The 18,430-nt window shown below is 37.7% G+C and overlaps 1 protein-coding gene across 2 annotated transcripts; it reads left to right on the forward strand.

Annotated features, from left to right (window-relative positions):
• Positions 1-4,774: 4,774 nt before the first annotated feature.
• Positions 4,775-18,397, forward strand: slc7a3a (solute carrier family 7 member 3a). 2 transcript variants are annotated; one of them, XM_056730457.1, is made up of 12 exons: positions 4,775-4,889; positions 11,690-12,135; positions 12,227-12,388; positions 13,159-13,330; positions 13,708-13,826; positions 13,926-14,148; positions 14,244-14,383; positions 14,471-14,573; positions 14,698-14,924; positions 15,187-15,353; positions 16,297-16,405; positions 16,496-18,397. In XM_056730457.1, the coding sequence occupies exons 2-12, from the start codon at positions 11,769-11,771 to the stop codon at positions 16,639-16,641; spliced, it is 1,935 nt and encodes a 644-aa protein (XP_056586435.1). In that variant the 5' UTR covers positions 4,775-4,889; positions 11,690-11,768; the 3' UTR covers positions 16,642-18,397. The 2 variants fall into 2 exon arrangements, with proteins under 2 accessions (XP_056586435.1, XP_056586434.1); XM_056730456.1 differs by lacking the exon at positions 4,775-4,889 and adding an exon at positions 8,949-9,967.
• Positions 18,398-18,430: the final 33 nt, after the last annotated feature.

Here is an 18,430-nt window from a genome sequence, read left to right on the forward strand (position 1 = left end):
CTTTATGTCCCTTTATGTTTCATGTCAGTATACTGTCTTGAAACAATAATTATTTTGAAAGTTTGTATTAAAAATATTTCTCTTCAGGTTTATAACACTATCCCACCCATCTAACATTACTTTAAGTGTAGATAGTAAAAACAATCCGCCAAATAAAAACGAAAATTTTCTGTAAACTGGAAAAACAATTTACCCTAAAATATATATAGTTTTTATTATAGGATACTTATAAGTTTTCCCCATTTTTCTTGCAAATGTGTTGTCTTGTTCCGTAATTTTATAGTTTTTGACCGTATTTAAAAAATTAACTGTAAAAAATAGAAATGTAGTTAAATTAAACAGACATTTTCTGGCAGATGGGGGCGCCCGGAATAAACTGTAAAATAACGTTTTACATTCAACAAAATTACATTTTCTCTTCTTTTTCTTCTAAATTTGTTGTCTTTTTCTATAATTTTACAGTTTTGACTGTATTTAAATAAAAACATTAAAAAAATCGTTTTTACTTGTTGCGTGGAAATCTGTAAAGAAAAATGACAAAAAAACGAATTAAACCTCAAATTGGCTTACATTAGACAATAATTTGAGTCTCTTTATAACACCACACATTTTAACAAGTTTTTTATTCATAAATATACAGCAGTGGGTAAAAGTAAGAGACCGCTTTAAAAGCCATTTTCATTTTTTTCTGAATTTACTATTTTTGTTTCATTCTGTGAACTACTGGTTTCTCCCAAATTTCAAATAAAAATATAGTTTTTTTTTTGCATTTATTTGCAGAAAACAAAAACTGAAGATACAGGTGAAAATCAGAAAAGATACTCTATGTTTTTCAATTACCCCAATTACATAGAAAACAAGGTCAATTTAACTTTAAAGCGAAGCAACAGCAACATGAGTACATGTATTTTGGAAAAGTTAAAAAATGATATTGTTTATGTGATAACGTGCATTTCATTTATCTCTTGTCATGCTATCAGGACTTCACATTCCCATTGGATGAAATTGTCACTCCTAAAAAACTTATTTACCCAATATACAGTTTTTCAAAAAGAAAGGTAGCTTGCCATATTCCTGTATTCCAAAACTTATTTTTGTTGCTACATGACCTGCTTTTATCTAGCGAGCTTAGTAAAATAATTACTGAATTATGATTTACATCCAACAATAATAACATCTCTGCTGTCTCCGGGACGGGTTATCATGTCTCGTAGACACAGATTCAGCGGCTGCTGCACACCCACGTCCCCCACCCCCCGTCCCCGTCTCAGCCGAACAAGGTGAGCCTGAGCGCGAAACTTCGCGAAGATTGAAGCCTCTAAACACGTCTTATCTACTGTGTTCGCCACATGATGATAACTTCGCAAAACAAAAAGTAATCTACACGCTTCAAAAATTACAAAATTAGTTTGCCGTGTCGTGTGTTCTGTGAAGTGACAGTGCGGCTGCTAAGATCGATACTGTCAAACTTGACGTTCTTAATATGAATAAAATGCCCCAGAAAAATATAATATAAAATTGAATAAAACGTGTCTCTAATTACGTTGTGTTTGCCTAATTCATTATATCTTGTGAACGCAGTCCAAATCACACTGAGATTCTTTTAACCTATATAAAAAGATGTTCTTCATTTTTACCACGAGATGGCAGCGCTGAGTAATTCACAGTTCAGTGCCCACAAAGATGTTAAAACTTGAAGTCAATTGCACATAGTCCCCAAAAGACATCCTGTCATACAATATAAACTATTGACTTTGCGATCGCTCCGTCGCTTTTGTACTTGTGTAAATCAACATGGATTAACAGTGGGGTATTGAAAAGGTTGTCAAACAGGTCGTTTAAACACTACCTGGATTTAGCCTGTCATGTAACCTAGCTGGTTGAATGTGGATAACCGTACACCTTTAGGTCTTACAACTGCACGAAGAGGCGTGTAAAGAGGATTAGTATGTTCTTAATTTAGATCCTGGATACTCTTGGATATTGTAATTGCTCAGAGGAGTCAACTAGACAAATGAGCACACAGATTGTTGTAAATAACTGCCAATAAATTTCAATAAATATATTTTTGCTTCTGTTTTTAAATAATTTCACAAACCCCATATTGAATCAGATGTTGTAAGAACAGGGCTTTTCTTCTCCCCTTCTCGTCAACATTGCAGAGAAGCATAGTGGGTAAATATTCATTAAGTTCATTAACACTTTTCATTTTAATAGATTCCCCATATGACAATGTAAAGAATGAAGAGAGTTTGTGCATAACGCATGATTGGGACATCAGTCCATGAAGATGAACCTCAATAGGATATTTTGATGTCTACACAAACTGACACAACATGCACCAATGTCACAGACTACAAGGCTTTCTTTGATGCACAAGACTTTACCCATCGCTATAAAAACATGCTTACAGGATCAGTCATATGGACAGAATGGAGATTACAAATGTTTTGTTATATATGGAACTGCAGTGGAGGAGATCACAGAATTCAGGACAGACCTGGTTTGTGACCTGATTTTCACCCTTAACTATTGTTTTATGATGAGAGACATGATGTTTAGTCAGCTTGATGGAATGGAAAAACATTAAACAAGAACTGAGGATGTACACCAGACTTTGTGTCTGGACGAGAACCAACAAAGCTAAGTCGGTTTAGACATTTAAACCTCACAACTTTTCAGAAATTATTTTCTATTACATGAAAGATTCCTAAATCTTTACTCTTTTGAATGATCACATTCTATTACTATTTCTTTTTTCCCTCTCTTAAAAATTGAAAAATGTCGAATTCCTATAGGTATTAATTTCTTGGAAGAATATCAGATTTTTCCCATGGAATAAAATAAGACCGAACTTTATCAAGGTCATTGGAAGTATATTTATTGTTTTGAACACTTTAGGTGCACCTCACATCAGAATGGGCAATTTGATACAACATACCACAGTAAAATGAATTTATTTAACAGCAAAATTGAATGCAGATACATACAAAACCTGCTGAACAAGCAAACTTAAACGTCTGTTAAATGCATGTTCTGTTTGTCCAACAGTTATTAGGTTCAATGTTCTAGATATCCGTAAAAAGTCGTGGTTGATATCTTCCTCGTTTGGTTTTTATTCATTCAAGCTGACGCTCACTCCTTACATTTTGAATGAACATCGCCGCTCAGGTACATCTGTAAGATGTCTGCTTAAGATCTGGAAAACATCGGCTGTGTTAAAACATCTGCTAAACATCTGAGAAAGAGCTATTGTACATCCATTCTAAATCATACATCTCTTACAGACATTTTCTAGAGGTCTATATGACATCTGACAGCATACGTCTCAGAGATGTAGGGCAGATGAGCAAACAGCATCTGCCAGATGATTTGCAGATGAAAATGCATAGAATCACATAGATGTTTGCCAGAAGTACGTGTGCTATCAGGGGCTGGATGTTGTCACTGTTGCAACCATTACGTCAGCCCAGAGATCTCACTGATGCCTGTTCAGACTGGCCAAATATTACACACTAGCCGAAAACGTCACATTTGTACCCGACTGCATCCATTATTGCTTAACCCTAAGATAAATGTACTAAATATTTTAGGTCCCTGAAAAAAACACACAGACTACGGAAAGGAATTGTGTAATGGTTTTAATAGTAAATGGTATCTGTAATGGAAACCTTTCTCTGCCTCATTCATTATAGTTGTCTGGCTCAGTTTGCAGCATCTCTGGTGATTTACAGACACATACAAAACCTGCGGAGCCCAGTGTGTTCCAACAGTGCAAAAATGTTGAAACCCATCCCTAAGCCCCTTTTCTTTTCGTATGGATTGCTGCCCAAAACTAATTTACCCACATTAATACAAGACAGAGTGCCCTCTGTTTCTCTCAGAAAGATTATGTAAGAAAGCAAATTGAATATTTAATGGGTCTCTCTTTCCCTGAACAAATGTACCAGAGAGATCTGATGAAGTTTATTATATTAGAGTTATATTATTATATTAAAATTATTATTAATTATATTGAGAATATTCATGGTCTTTTCTCATACATCTTTGCTTAATTTGGTAAAACCAACTTTTTTATTTCTTGCAATTTCATTTAAACTTCATGACTTAAAGAGACAGTTCACCCAAAAGTAAAAAAATCTGTCATTATTTACTCATCCCATGTCATTACAACCCTTTATGAATTTCTTTCTCCTGCAGAAAACAAAAGAAGATATTTTGAAGAATGTTGGTAACCAAACAACATTGGACCAGATTGACTGCGATAGTATTAAGACAAAACCACTGAAAAAAATTCTCAGAATCTTTTGTGTTAAAAAGAGTCATATCTAATTTTTCAATTGCATGAGGGTGAATAAATGATGATTTCATTTCCTTTGTTCATTATATTTTTACGGTTTTTTTAATCGTTTTATAAAAATATAATGATTTTTATCTCTGTGAGCTACCTGGCACAAAAATATCACTGTGAATTATACATTGCCATTGTAAGGATAAATTGTAAACACCGCATCACTTTCATTGAACACACGGGTGAATTAGATTATTCACTTTCTAACCAATATTGATATAGTCAAATTTGGACCCAGACATCTCTCAAATGTTATGCTCTTGATTTGTTTAGCTTTAATGTTTCTAATAGTCTCCATCCATGTGTAGATTAATCATCTATACTATTGAAAATCTATGACCGTTAATCATTCACCAAAGAATAAACACGAGGAGCCCCTAGATGACTGGTGACACCTCCAACTACGTCACTAGCTACTCTCAAAGCGTACCAAGCAAAAGCGTTGCCCACATTCGGCGGCAGACCACGTTAATACAACACTTTGAGGTTATCGACGCCTCCCCGGTAACACACCAGCAACACATCTTCAACCAAAAAGGTAACTTTTCATCGTTTTTAGTCAAACACAGACTGTAATTTTGATTATAACGGGTTTACTCATTGTTTCTCCGAGACGTGGGTTTCTTGTTGTAGAATACGGTAAAATATCTGATGCAATCGAACTCGTGCATGTACTCATCCATCGCCTCAAATGTACTCACGGTCCTGAAATGCACGTCATGTAACGTGGTATTACAATGCTGGCATGCATCTCATAGACTTAATTGACAAAACAGCAATTAATACAAATGTAAGTTAGTTAAATTACTCCGGTTAAGTGCACGGATGTTCTCCACAGAAAAACTAACCATACGTGCAACGTTATCAATACAAGCTATGTTATGAACGTGCACACATCTAATCTGGGTCAATGAATTGTTTTCGTAAATAAATAAATTGTACACGCCAATAATTAATAGAACCACTATTGTGAATATTCCTATGTAACGTTAACGTTGTTTACTAACCAACATTAAAATATTGTAGTTTGTAAACGACATTTAATTGCATAACGTTACTCTGTCCTCATATGTTGTCGTTGATAAACCAGATCATGTGCATTCGTACTCTTTGTTGTTATTCTTTACTATTCTAGTAAAGCCAACCTTGTGTGTGCCATAGCAGGCTTAAGAGAGTGATCGGAAGTTACACTAAACCAAGAAAACCTAAACGTCTGTTAAATGCATGTTCTGTCTGTCCAACAGTTATTGTGTCGTATGTTCTAGATATCCCCAAAAAGTCGCGTTTGATTTCTTCGTCGTTATGTTTTCATTCATTCTTTCACGATGAATTCCCGCTCACGTTGGGTACCACCGCTCGCTCCGGAAGTTGATGATCATTGCGTCAGCCCAGAGTTCTCGCTGATGTCAGTTCTGACTGGCCAAATATTACACACACTGGCAGAAAACGTCACATTTGTACCCGAGTGCATCCTTTAATGCTTAACCCTTCAACATGTGAACTAAATATTTGTGTTCCCTGAAAAATAAACGCAGACTATGTGAAGGAATTGTGTAATGGTTTTAATAGTAAATGGTATCTGTAATGGAAACCCCTTTGCTTCATTCATTACAGTTGTCGGGTTCAGTTTGCGGCATCTTTGGTGGTTAACATGGGTTTTGGAGCCCTGTTCCTGGAGCCAGTGTAATGGCCTCATGCCAGCTAGTTGAGAGGTTGCCCGGATCATTCACAGCAGTATGTGCCGCCCTGATGTCGGGCTGAATAAACAGTTGAATGAACAGTCGAGTTCTCATGAAGCTCGCATGCTGGCTTGGGCTGTAATGTAGTACTGGTTGAGAATGTCACCTGTGGATACCTAAACAATTTCATGAAGTCTTTTTCTCAACAGTAGGTCTGATCTTCAGTATTGGAAGATATGCATGGGATTTTATGTTTATACAAACTGCATGTAGACTATTAAATGTCCATGTACACACAGATATCATGTCATACTTTTGTTTTCATACTTTTGATAGGTTCCCTTGAGCTAATTCAATTACAGGGTTTATTAAATATAAAAAGAATGATACAGGGGGAATACTGACCCTAATTTACTAACTGTGCCTACACACCACCACCGACTCGTTCGCTGGGTGTCGCAAGTCTCTTGCTAAGAGGTCGTTGGAAAGCGTTCCTACATTTGGCTGCTCTAGTAACAGTTTTGAACTAAACATGCTGTAACTGACGTGAGACGGATGACGTGCGCTCTGCTGCTTTATTCCTATTGTTACTCGCTCCCGAAAGTCGCTCATCGTTTTCATAAAGTTGAACAACTCTCAACTTGGTGGCGTCGCTAGACATCCCCCTTCCTGTCGCCAAGAGTCACTTTGTCGCTAGGTGTCGCTGGCGGTGTGAACACACAGTAACTGTGCGTACACATCACCACCGACTCGTTCGCTGGGTGTCGCTAGTCTCTTGCTATGAGGTCGTTAGAAGGTGTTCCTACATTTGGTTGCTCTTGTAACAGTTATAAACAAACCATGCTGTAACTGACGGGAGATGGATAACGTGTGCTCCGCTGCTTTATTCCTATTGGTACTCGTTCCCGAAAGTCGCTCATCATTTGTTGAACAACTATCAACTTAGTGGTGTCACTAGACACGCCCACTAACCGTCGCCAATGGTCACTGTCACACGTTTGCCGGAAGTCGCCAGCTCTCCATTGAACTGAATGACATCAAGTCACTTTGTCGCTAGGTGTCGCTGGTGGTGTGAACACTAGGGATGAAACGATTCATTGTGAGCAGGTTGAAAATCGATTGTAATGTGTTTTATTATACAAAGAAACGTGAAACATTTAAGAAATAACGCAAGGGAAGTTGTTCATTTCTAATTTTTGTTACAACTCATTTTGTAAAAATAAATTGTGAGTAAATCGTGAATAAATCGCATCATGAGATCAGAATCATGCATCGCATCGTAAACTGAGTGAATCGTTACATCCCTAGTAAAACACAGTTACTGTGCGTACACACCACCACCAACTCTGTTGCTATTCTTTTGCTACGAGGTCGTAACAAGGCGTTCCTACCAGAGGTTGTAAACAACTTTTTCATCTTGACGGATTGGCTCGTAAAAAATCTGTCATAATCTTTTTTTTCCGTCACTATGGAGCAAGGTATCATTGACAATATGTGCTAATTAGCATGTTTGTGACGTCATCGGGACGTACGTGTTTTGCGTACGTTTGCCAGCTCTCCACATTGAAATTAATGACATCAGGTTGCTTTGTTGCTAGGTGTCACTGGCGGTGTGAACGCACAGTAACTGCGTACACACTGCCAGCGACTCTGTTAGTGGCGGTGTGAATGCACAGTAAGAAGTAGAGCCTGGGAATAATTTGATAGTTTTGTGTCAGGGGTTTCTTTTATAAGGAGTAATCGTAATGTGACTGAATAAGCCTTTGTTTCTCCACAGCTTCAGGAATGAAGTGTTTTATGTGTTTTTTATGGGGGTATTTTCACGTTGGCATTTTGCTTTTCCTTATAAAAAGCACAGCATGACGTTCATTCCTGTCAAATACTTTAATCAATCTGTGGTTATAAATTCTCCGCCTGAGTCAAGCCTGATGCTTTGGTTTTTGTGGAGTCTTTGTGGGTTTTATAAATGTTTGGTGTCTTTCCTACATATTCACCAAATTCAGAGGTTATTTTTGCATTATAAATAAACCAATTGGAATTGGAATAAAAACGGGTTCATTTATAATCCTGAACTAGAAACTCTTTGTACTGTTATACAGTTTATAACTGTTTGTTTATAAAAAAGTAATGTGGTGTTTGTTGTGAAAGTGATATACCGATTGCATTGCAATAGTACAATGAGCTGTTGTGAGGAAACGGGAATGAAAACAAAACAAGACCTAATGTAAACCGTTAGTAGTCCTCTCTTTCTCCTGTTAAGAAGGTTAACCGGCTGGTGAGTCTTTATGTAATCCTCTTGAAATCCATCAAGGTATTTATTTTGAGAAAAGCACAGTGAGTCACTTTTCAACGCTACCGTCTCATACACGAGTTACTTGAATCCTTGATAGATTCGATGAGCACTGTCTCACCTTTACTCTCTCTCACTCCTGACTTCATCGTAAATGTTCATTTCTGTGTAAGCCTTATGATCTTGTCTCTTAAATCTCATATTTCTACTTCAAACTCAAGAAGTTAGCAAGGCGTTACCAAGTTGAAATCTGTGTTCCGACGTGACCGTGCATTAAACCCAACCCTGTTCTTGTATGAACACCACACATTTCTTATCTAACACACCCATTTTCTATGTTAATATATCATCGGTAAGTACTTCTCAGTTAAATGATCATGTCTGTATGTTCTGTTTTACATAGCCATGTGGAACCACACCTGAAAGGTTACCGGGCAAATTCTGCAAGTCTCAGTTTGTATTTACTCGCCGTTGCCCTACTTTTGCATTTTACAGAGTAGCTAGATTTTGTGCACTTTTACCATCAATACTATTTGATAGAAAAGAACAGATCATGGTGTGAAACGCAGCTTGCGTGTAAGGTTACACTCCAGGCTACACTGAAAGTCAACAACGTAAAGCTACATCACTCCCACTGTGATAAGGTTTGTGATCGTATTTGTTAGCTTTTTGAGTTTCATGTCACTTAAGCACATAATAATTTTTCTGGTAAATTCAAGTGAAATGCATGTACTCTCCGTCTAGCTGGTGTTCTCAGGATAAGGTATAACAGACGTCACGACATTCATGAATTTCTCATGGCCAGATCAAAACCCTTTTAGATCTACAGATTTAATTTCGCCTACGTGTTTCCCAGGCATACTCGTGGAGACCACAAGAAAGAGATTAGTCCAGCTGACCTCACTTCGGCCTATCATAGATGTATATACTGTAAAATTAAAACTTAAACTCCTTAGACAAGAGGCATGCTGGGCGAGGAGGGTCGGGAGGGAACATTCTCATACACGTGCACTGTATAACATTTAACCACCACAATTACTCAGATTCCAATTTAGTACAAAGAGAGACATACTGTAATACCTCCTTTGTCAACAGCTGGGTTGTGCTTTCTTGACAATGCTGTTTATATTGCATTCACAATGTATATGTGTTTTCAATAGAATAGACAGAGTTATAAAAGAAAGGATCCTTTGTATGTGTTGTGTAAGGCCACGACTGTGACTAAAAGTTTTGAGGTCCTGCCCGGACTAAACCCGATATAAGAATCTCACCAGTCGCCGTGCCAAGTGAAATAAACCACCTTACAGATAAAAAGAGTCTATTTCAGCCCCTCTATTGTACAGTGAATTGCAGGGATGTTTGTGTTTCACCCCCTCCTCTGTCCTCTTTGTCAAGCCTTGCTTTGATCCGTGAACATGGTACTTCCACAACTTTTATGAAGCCATTTTGAGCAGATGACAGCGATTTGAATTGGTCTCGGATTTATTTTTGAGTAAATCGGGTTTTTTGTTTTCCGTATGTGTTGCGACAGAGGAAAAGCATGAAAATTCACTCAAATCATTTTATTGAATCAATTGTTCCGGCTTGTGTGTTTCATGGAATGAGAGATGACTCGTTTTGAAGAATGCTGTTTTGTATGCAGTGAAGGTGAACATTTCGTTTTGTGTTTCATTGTCATGCACGTTCAGAACATTACAATCTGATCAACTAATCAAATTTATTTTTGTAAACTTGCACGTAATTAATCCCATCGACAATATTTTGTTTATCCATTTGTGTGTAACATGAATATAATTTGTCAGTTACCTGCCTATTCATGTGATGAACTGCATCTGCATATTTGAAGAGTTTGGTTACAAAATGAGAATTGTTTTTAAAACAAAAGTCATGTTTTTTTTGTGCATTCCAATTAATATCAATCAAAATGCAGTTGTTTTGATTTAAGCCATAATAACTTTTTTTTTAATAATGGTAAAAACAGAGTTATCTTATTGTGGAACCAAACTCGCCATTTTTTTAATGATATGTGTTTTATACTTGTGCTAAAAGTGTTTGGCCTCTGTAGAACAAGTTCTATGTGCAAACAAATTAACATTCAACCCTGACACTAATAATAATTACGGCTTGCCTTTGTTCTATAGCAATCATTGAGAGTATTAACAAATTTAGGTGGCTAAAGCAGACACTAGATCAAACGCTTATAAGCGAACTTGACCAATAGGGAACTGAAACGATTATGTGGACACTTCAAATAAAATTAAAAATTTTTTTTATCTTCGGACAAGTCATGTTTGTTCTCGGACAAGTGAATGAAAAATTAACTTGTCCAAAGGACAACCACATAACAATGCTTAATGTCAAACCCTGTCAACTTATTTGAAAAAATATACCGTGAATGAATCGTATTGTGAAATCAGAATCGTGCATCATTTCATGAGCTGAGAGAATCATTACATCTCTAGTGCTCCGTAGAGCAGCTGTAGATTGTCATATTGTTTTTAAACTCTTTCTAACTGTTTGAACTGCCTTTGCGTCAGAGTTTGTTTGGTTCTGATAGCTAGAGGTTCAGTTGTGTCGCTATTCATGTCTAAACAGACATTATTTGGGAACACGCATCACATGAAGGTCACCAATAAGAACGATGACCTAGTTCAAGAACTACATACCCACCTCTGAATGTCAACATCAGCATATTCATGTTTACTACTCCGTTGTATTATGACATAACCTGTATGTTATCTTTTATGTTAAGCATTTAACTAGTGGTGTCTTCAAGAAATCAATGAAATCTGTCTATGAAAATGAAAAAGTAGAACCCTTGTTTTCATACTGTGGGAATGTTTTTGAAGTTGAGAAGACGAAGTAGAACAGATACTTGATGTTTTGGTTATATTTATCAGTCAGCGCTTGTGAAATGCTGCAATGTTGAAACCGTCTCCGTTAATGCAGCATCTAGTCATAGTAGACTGGACGCTTCACAGACATTGGACTCAGAATCGCCTACTTGTGTCTTTATGCTGCCTGTAAAGGCATGTTTGTTGCCTGACTTTGCTGGATCAGTGTGTAACCACTTATGAACAGTTTATTCCATCTATGAACCCCATCATAACTGTTTAATAGGAGGGAAGGAACCCAGCGATTTGGGACATAATGCTCTAGGTACCATTTCAATTTTCTCTGAGGTTGGAATTAGAGAATCAATCACGAAATTAAATTTTGCTGAAGTTGGGAATAAGGTGGTATTTAAAAAAATGGGTGACTCCATGTCCTGACTTAACCAGTTAGAGCAAACCTAGCTCTGTGTTCTTTCTTGTGCAACTGACACACACCCAAATTAGACTAATTCTTCCTTCCTTCTCTGTGGTTTAGGTATTTAAGCAACCGAGCACTCCTAAGAACTAACCTCAACCAAGAACATCAGAACTTTTGTGACATTCTACGTCTGACCATGGTGGACAAATTGGCCTCATTTGGACACGCTCTGCTGCGCCGTCGTGTGCTGGATTGCTCTGGGGAAGAAACGCGCTTTGCTCGCTGTCTGTCCACTCTTGATCTCGTGGCATTGGGTGTTGGATCCACGCTGGGAGCTGGAGTCTATGTGCTGGCTGGGGAAGTTGCAAGAGAGAAGGCAGGTCCCGCCATCGTCTTGTGCTTCCTTGTGGCTGCGCTGTCTTCAATGCTGGCTGGACTGTGTTATGCAGAGTTCGGGGCACGAGTACCTAAGACGGGGTCGGCGTACATGTACAGTTACGTAACGGTGGGAGAAATCTGGGCTTTCATCACTGGTTGGAACCTTATTTTGTCTTATGTAATAGGTAAGTGTTTAGTACTATTACTAAGAAGTAAAATGATGCGTTTAATGAGATTAATAGAAATAGTTGTTAAATGAAATCATCTTGTTTTCAGGTACAGCTAGCGTGGCACGAGCCTGGAGCTCCACGTTTGATAATTTGGTTGAGCAGAAAATCTCCAGCTTTTTCAAGGCATCCATGGCCATGAAGGTTCCTGGGAATGTTCTTGCAGAATATCCAGACCTGTTTGCTCTCGTCCTCATTCTGTTACTAACTGGTAAGTCATTAGTAATGGAAACAGTCAAATTAAAACTGCAATTTGTAACTTTTTAATCTCTGTTTGGAATTTACAGTTCTAAATATGTTCCCAAAAGAACAAGTTATGATTTCTTTTAAAATTATTTTTAACCAAAAAAATTTACAGATTGACACTGTAAACAAATGAATGTAAATAAATGTACACTTACAAATTTTGTCTTGCTATACTGGATTCCGGCCCTAAATAAATAGTTTAATGTGTGCAGTTATTCTCTAGTCATTTGAGAAATGAAATGCAAATTGTCAAAGTGTAAATAATGGGGATGCCCTATAAATTATTGGCTATATCGGTATAGAGTATCCAATAAATCGTCATTTTTATGTTATCGGCAGATAACAAAAGCAGGCCAATATATTAAAAGAAAACATTTCTGGGTTGCTCTGGAAAATTTGTTAAATTGTTTATTAAATTAAAATGATACCAGAATAGTTTAAAAGTTAAAGAATGTTTAACTATAGTGTAAAGTGGGCTTGGTACATGATTTTCAGTAAAAAAAGAGAACAAATAGTTACCTTGTTTTCTGCAGTGAATGTTTTCAAATAAAAGCAGTTGTCTTAGAAAATTTTATGTTAATATTTCTGTTTTCTGCCAATATGTAGGTTATATCAGCTCACAGTGTTAAATAATTATTGGTTATTGTTATCGGCCAAAATTTTCATAGAGGCGCATCCCTAGTAAACAAAAAACTAGACTTTACAGATTTTTTTAATGTGTAATTCGCTTGTCAGGTCTGCTTGCTTTTGGTGTGAGTGAGTCGGCTCTGGTGAACAAGATCTTCACCGGGATCAACCTGGTCGTTCTGGGTTTTGTCATTATCGCTGGCTTTGTCAAGGGAAACACAGCAAACTGGAACCTCACATATCAGGACTTCATTAATGATACTAACATCACAGAACCACAGTAAGTTTTCATGTCATAAAAACATGTTTCAGCCCCAAGATGATCTTTTAGACATAACTTAATTTATGTGAATTGCACACAAGGTATCCCTCAATGGTCCTTTAGGTATAGTTCACCCAAAAACTAATATTCTATCATCATTTACTCACCCTATTACAATCATGACCTGTATGACTTTCTTCTTCAGAACATAAAAGCTGATATTTTAAAGTTACCAACTTTTTTCAAAATACCTTCTTTTGTGTTTTGCAGAAGAAAGTCATACAGGTTTGAAATGACAAAAGGGGGATGACAGAATTTTCACTTTGATAACAGAGTCATAACAAAAAGGGAACATACATGGTCTCTCATACTGTTTCTTTACTGTGTTCTCACAGAAGGGTGGAAAACATGTTTGGAAGTGGAGGTTTCGCTCCATTTGGCTTCAGGGGCGTCCTGTCTGGTGCTGCCACCTGTTTCTACGCCTTCGTGGGCTTCGATTGCATTGCTACAACGAGTATGTCTCCTAAATGAGACACTTTAAGAGCATTTTCACTGTTAGATGATCATCAGAGTAAATATACGCTGCTTATTTTCATCTTATTTGTTCTTATAGGTGAGGAAGCCAAAAACCCAATGCGGTCCATCCCAGTGGGCATTGTGGCCTCTCTGCTCATTTGCTTTTTTGCTTATTTTGGAGTATCAGCCGCTCTTACATTAATGATGCCCTACTACAAGCTCAACACCCAGAGTCCCCTGCCAGAGGCGTTCAGTTACGTGGGCTGGGCGCCGGCACGATATATTGTTGCTGTTGGTTCACTCTGTGCGCTTTCAACAAGGTAGAGATTTTAGAATACTTGCAAGAAATTCTGGTTTCCCTTCATGTTTCCTTACATCATTTATCTCATTTATCTCCATCTTCCTTGTTGTTTAGTTTGTTGGGCTCAATGTTCCCCATGCCTCGTGTGATCTACGCTATGGCAGAGGATGGGCTGCTCTTCCGTTCCCTCTCCAGGATGAACAAGAAGACCAAAACTCCATTGATGGCGACTGTTGTGTCTGGAATAGTAGCAGGTGAGAGATTTTCAACTGTTGAGTTTACTTGAAAGCTTCAAAGTTGATTATGTTATGACTGACCAAGGTTATTTTGTTGTTCTTTAGCTATTATGGCCTTTCTCTTTGATTTGGCTGCTTTGGTTGACCTCATGTCCATCGGGACATTGCTGGCATATTCTCTGGTGGCTGTGTGTGTTCTCATCCTCAGGTAGGATGATTCTACTCTTTGGTAGGATTGATTCACTTGAGACGTCCGATTAGACCTTTCACTTCCATGTTGGTCTATTGTAGTTTGCATTGCATTGGTTTGACTCGACCAATTTTATTTTTAGATATCAGCCGGGCATTTTGAACTCTTCCAGTCAGACTGAGAAACTGGTAGAACTGGTTGGTGGGGAGAGGGTGGCTGTTTGTGGAGACAGCGGGGATGAATATGGCATTGAGCTGGATGACAATCCCCACAAAGAGAAGTTCTACCTGAAACTCCTGCTGGTTCCATCCCAGGACTCACCGACCGAAATCTCTGGGTCGATTGTCTATGCCACAACTGCAGTTATATGTAAGCTTTTTGAACTTTTTTTGTAAAAGTAGTAGCCTTTGAGCCTACAACTTGTGTTTTGAGCTCTTACTAAATTCAATTTGTATAAAAATATTATGTCCTTTAATGTCTGTTTTATTGTTGTTTATCCTTATGGTGAGTCATACAGTGACGCACTGTAGTTGGCAATACATGTCATCAACCAAATACGTGAAATGTGATTGCATCGGGAGCCGATCCCGGTTCACTTAAAACTAATTCAATTTTCTTCTTTCCTCCATAGCCCTGCTGATCACACTGTTGTGCGTGGTGTTGGCTGTGCAACTGGAGGCCATCATGAGCGGCGAGATCGTGTGGGTGATGGTGTGTGTCATTCTGGCTGTACTGTGCTTCCCGTGCGTCATCGTGATCTGGAGACAGCCCGAGAGCAAAGAAGCTCTCACCTTCAAGGTACCAGATGTTCAGATTATTATTGATTCTGGCTTTATATTATGTTGTAAATCTTTGGGCTCTGCTGCGGGCTGATAAGCACTAAAGTGATATAAGAATAAATGTGCTCAGAACCATCAGGTAGCGTTAGTCAGTTTTCTCCAAAACATCAGGAAACTTGTATATGCACAAATAATTTTAAGTTATTTTACTGTCTGTTTTTTCTTTTTACATAACTAACTTCTCATTACATAATGATTCATTATTTTTAAACAATTTATGTGAATTTGCTTATCTTAATTGAGATTTTTGCAGCCCATTGTATAAATGCATGGATCAGGTTTAATCCGCTTGAATTCAATTTAAAGGTCCAGTTTATGAATTTTAGCAGCATCTAGCGGTGAGGTCGCAAATTGCAACCAACGGCTCACTTCACCCCTCCCTTTAGAAGCACACTTTGGCAGCCGACACAGGACTAAGATTTTGTCGCGTTTTCACTTCTTTGCTGGAGGAGATAATGTATTTACAAAACGCACTCTTTAGAGCAGTTTGTCCGTTTAGGGCTACCGTAGAAACATGGCGAATTCCATGTAAGGGGACCTGCGGTGTATGTATATAGAAATAGCTCATTCTAAGGTAACAAAAACATAACGCTTCATTATGTAAGGTCTTTATTCACCTCTGAAGACACAGTTATGTGTATTATATTGCATTTCAGTCAATAGATCCTCCAAAAATAACACACTGGACCTTTAACAAAATGAAAAATCCCTGCTCAAAAGTTGATAAATGATTCAGTTACATAAACATCTCCTCTGTAAATAACACTTGATGATTCTCACTAACACGTACTTGTCAGAAGTTGGCACGCTGTGGGGCACAAATGCTTTCACAGACTTTGAAAGTAAAACAAAAAAGAAAAATACTGACTCGTCTGCCATTAACTGAATCCTTCTGTGTGCAGGTGCCACTGTTGCCTTGGCTCCCTCTCTTCAGTATCTTTGTCAACATCTATCTGATGATGCAGCTGGACTTGGCCACCTGGTGCCGGTTCGCCGTGTGGATGGGCGTCGGTGAGTTCATCTGTTCCATTCGCTTCTCTCTGAGATAGCATCCTGTTTGTTTCCTACATTCCAAGGCTCTTTTCTTGTGTCCTTTCCCAGGTTTCGCCATCTACTTCGGCTATGGCATCCGGAACAGCATAGAGGCCGTGAACAGCCACTCACGAAAATACGAGCCGGCCCTTAAGAACAAGAGCCCTATTTATTTAGGTGGAGACAAGAGCGAGGTGGAAGGGATTTCTCCCTGATAGCCGCAGATGGAGGTTTTCCACTCAACGTGTTTCATATGAAAAGTCCTTATTTATTAATGTAGAGACTTCCCCAAACATTTTAATTCCAAATGGAATTTTTATTCTCTCAAACGTCAACCCTCAGAAAGTGTTGCAGAGTGTTCTGTAGCTTCCGTTACGAGGTCGGTGCGTGTTTTCGTGGCTGCTGCTGTAATCTTTAGTACTGTAATGGCCATTTTTATCTTATTGACAATGAGCTGACTGTATACAGGGTATTTGCAGGCCTGCGAAAATGTGATTTTTTTTTTGGGTTTTCATGATCCAGTTTGTGTGCTAAGGCCTTTCTAGGCTGCTGCAGTCCAAAATGGTTCCTGTCGATCACGTGGTCTCCCATTATGGGACTACAGCGACCCCTAGTGTTCGGTTTGCAGAATGCAAAGGCTCAATCACACCACCATAAGACAGTATTTGTTTAATGGTTACTGTCAGACAAAGGAATTACAGACTAACTGACAATGTTCTGAAGAGGGTTTTTTTAATCTATTATGGCTTAGAGCAAAAACTAAAGAATCCAAAAATGCTGGTTTTATCCCATATGTGAGTCCTTGAAACTACATGGATAGTATAACTTTCCGTTTTTATCCAGTCTATTATTGACACACTGCTGTCTGCTGTATATGGAGATTCTGGTATTGGGCATTTTGGTTAAATTTTTTTATAATATTTAAAGTGTGTTTGTGAGGTTTGAATGACAATGTGCCAGAGAATGTGTCGTTTTGCAAAATACTAAATTATTTTTTTGGGAAAATCCGCATTGAGTTTTTATATGGACATGTATAGTTTACTTATTCATACAGCCTCCTTAAACATGGTGGAAAAGCTTTGGGGTATCCTGCTATTAAAATAGCAGATTTATAGGTCAAACCTAAATCTTCCCGAAGACTGAATATCTAAAGAAACTGGCTTGAATGGCCTTTCTTTCATACCTGAAGGTGTAGATACTTGTTTCATAGATTATTATTTTTCCATTTAAACTTTTTCTTGGCTGTAGAGCTCATGTTACTTCTATCTATTTGTTCTTTATTGTATAGTCATTTTATATTATAGTGGACTACTGGTTTACTGTAGCTCTGTTGAAGTTTTGAGTATCTCGTCTTGTGATCCCGTCATAATGGTTTCTATGCTTTGTGTTAACTCGTCTGGATGCTGTTATTCAGCTCCTTATCAACCGTTGTGACCGTGCAAATGACAATTTTGATTATTGTAACATATCTGTGTTGAGAGAACCGGAGAGCAGTAGAGCCTGTTTGCAGATTTGTTTTCAGATGCAAACTAAATTGCTATGTAATAGATTGCAAAGTTGTTAAAAACCACTTTTGTTTTTAATATGTTAACATATTGTTTAATAAGAAGCATGTTTTGGTATAGCTTTAATATTTTGTTTTAACAATCAAATGAAATGGTTTTGTTTACATGTACCAGACATGTCTGATTTAGCATAAAGTGTTTAAAGACATTGAATTCGACAAGGTTATGATTGGTTTTTAAGTTTTATATCTTCTGTAGAACAGTGCCTGTAGATTAAAATGTGCCTCAAAGATGGATGGTAGATATCAACACATACCAAACCACATGCCTTTGAGATACACGTTGTAGTGTTGCATATTTGGTTGTTTTTCAGTGTATAAAAACCTATTTTGTCTTTTGTAAACTGTAAATATTCATGCCATGTACAAAGAAAATAAGCTGTATTATAAAAATTCTGTTGTTCGTTTGTTTTGTAAAGTGATTCTCAAAATAATTGAAA

Source organism: Triplophysa dalaica, chromosome 19 (genome assembly GCF_015846415.1).
Source record: "Triplophysa dalaica isolate WHDGS20190420 chromosome 19, ASM1584641v1, whole genome shotgun sequence".
Classification (NCBI taxonomy): Eukaryota; Metazoa; Chordata; class Actinopteri; order Cypriniformes; family Nemacheilidae; genus Triplophysa; species Triplophysa dalaica.

Coding starts and splice junctions, on each gene's coding strand:
- slc7a3a (XM_056730457.1), top strand. CDS start 11,769: ATGGTGGACAAATTGGCCTCATTTGGACACGCTCTGCTGCGCCGTCGT. Junction 13,331..13,707: donor ACTAACATCACAGAACCACA/GTAAGTTTTCAT, acceptor GTGTTCTCACAG/AAGGGTGGAAAACATGTTTG. Junction 14,149..14,243: donor CTCTGTGCGCTTTCAACAAG/GTAGAGATTTTA, acceptor CTTGTTGTTTAG/TTTGTTGGGCTCAATGTTCC.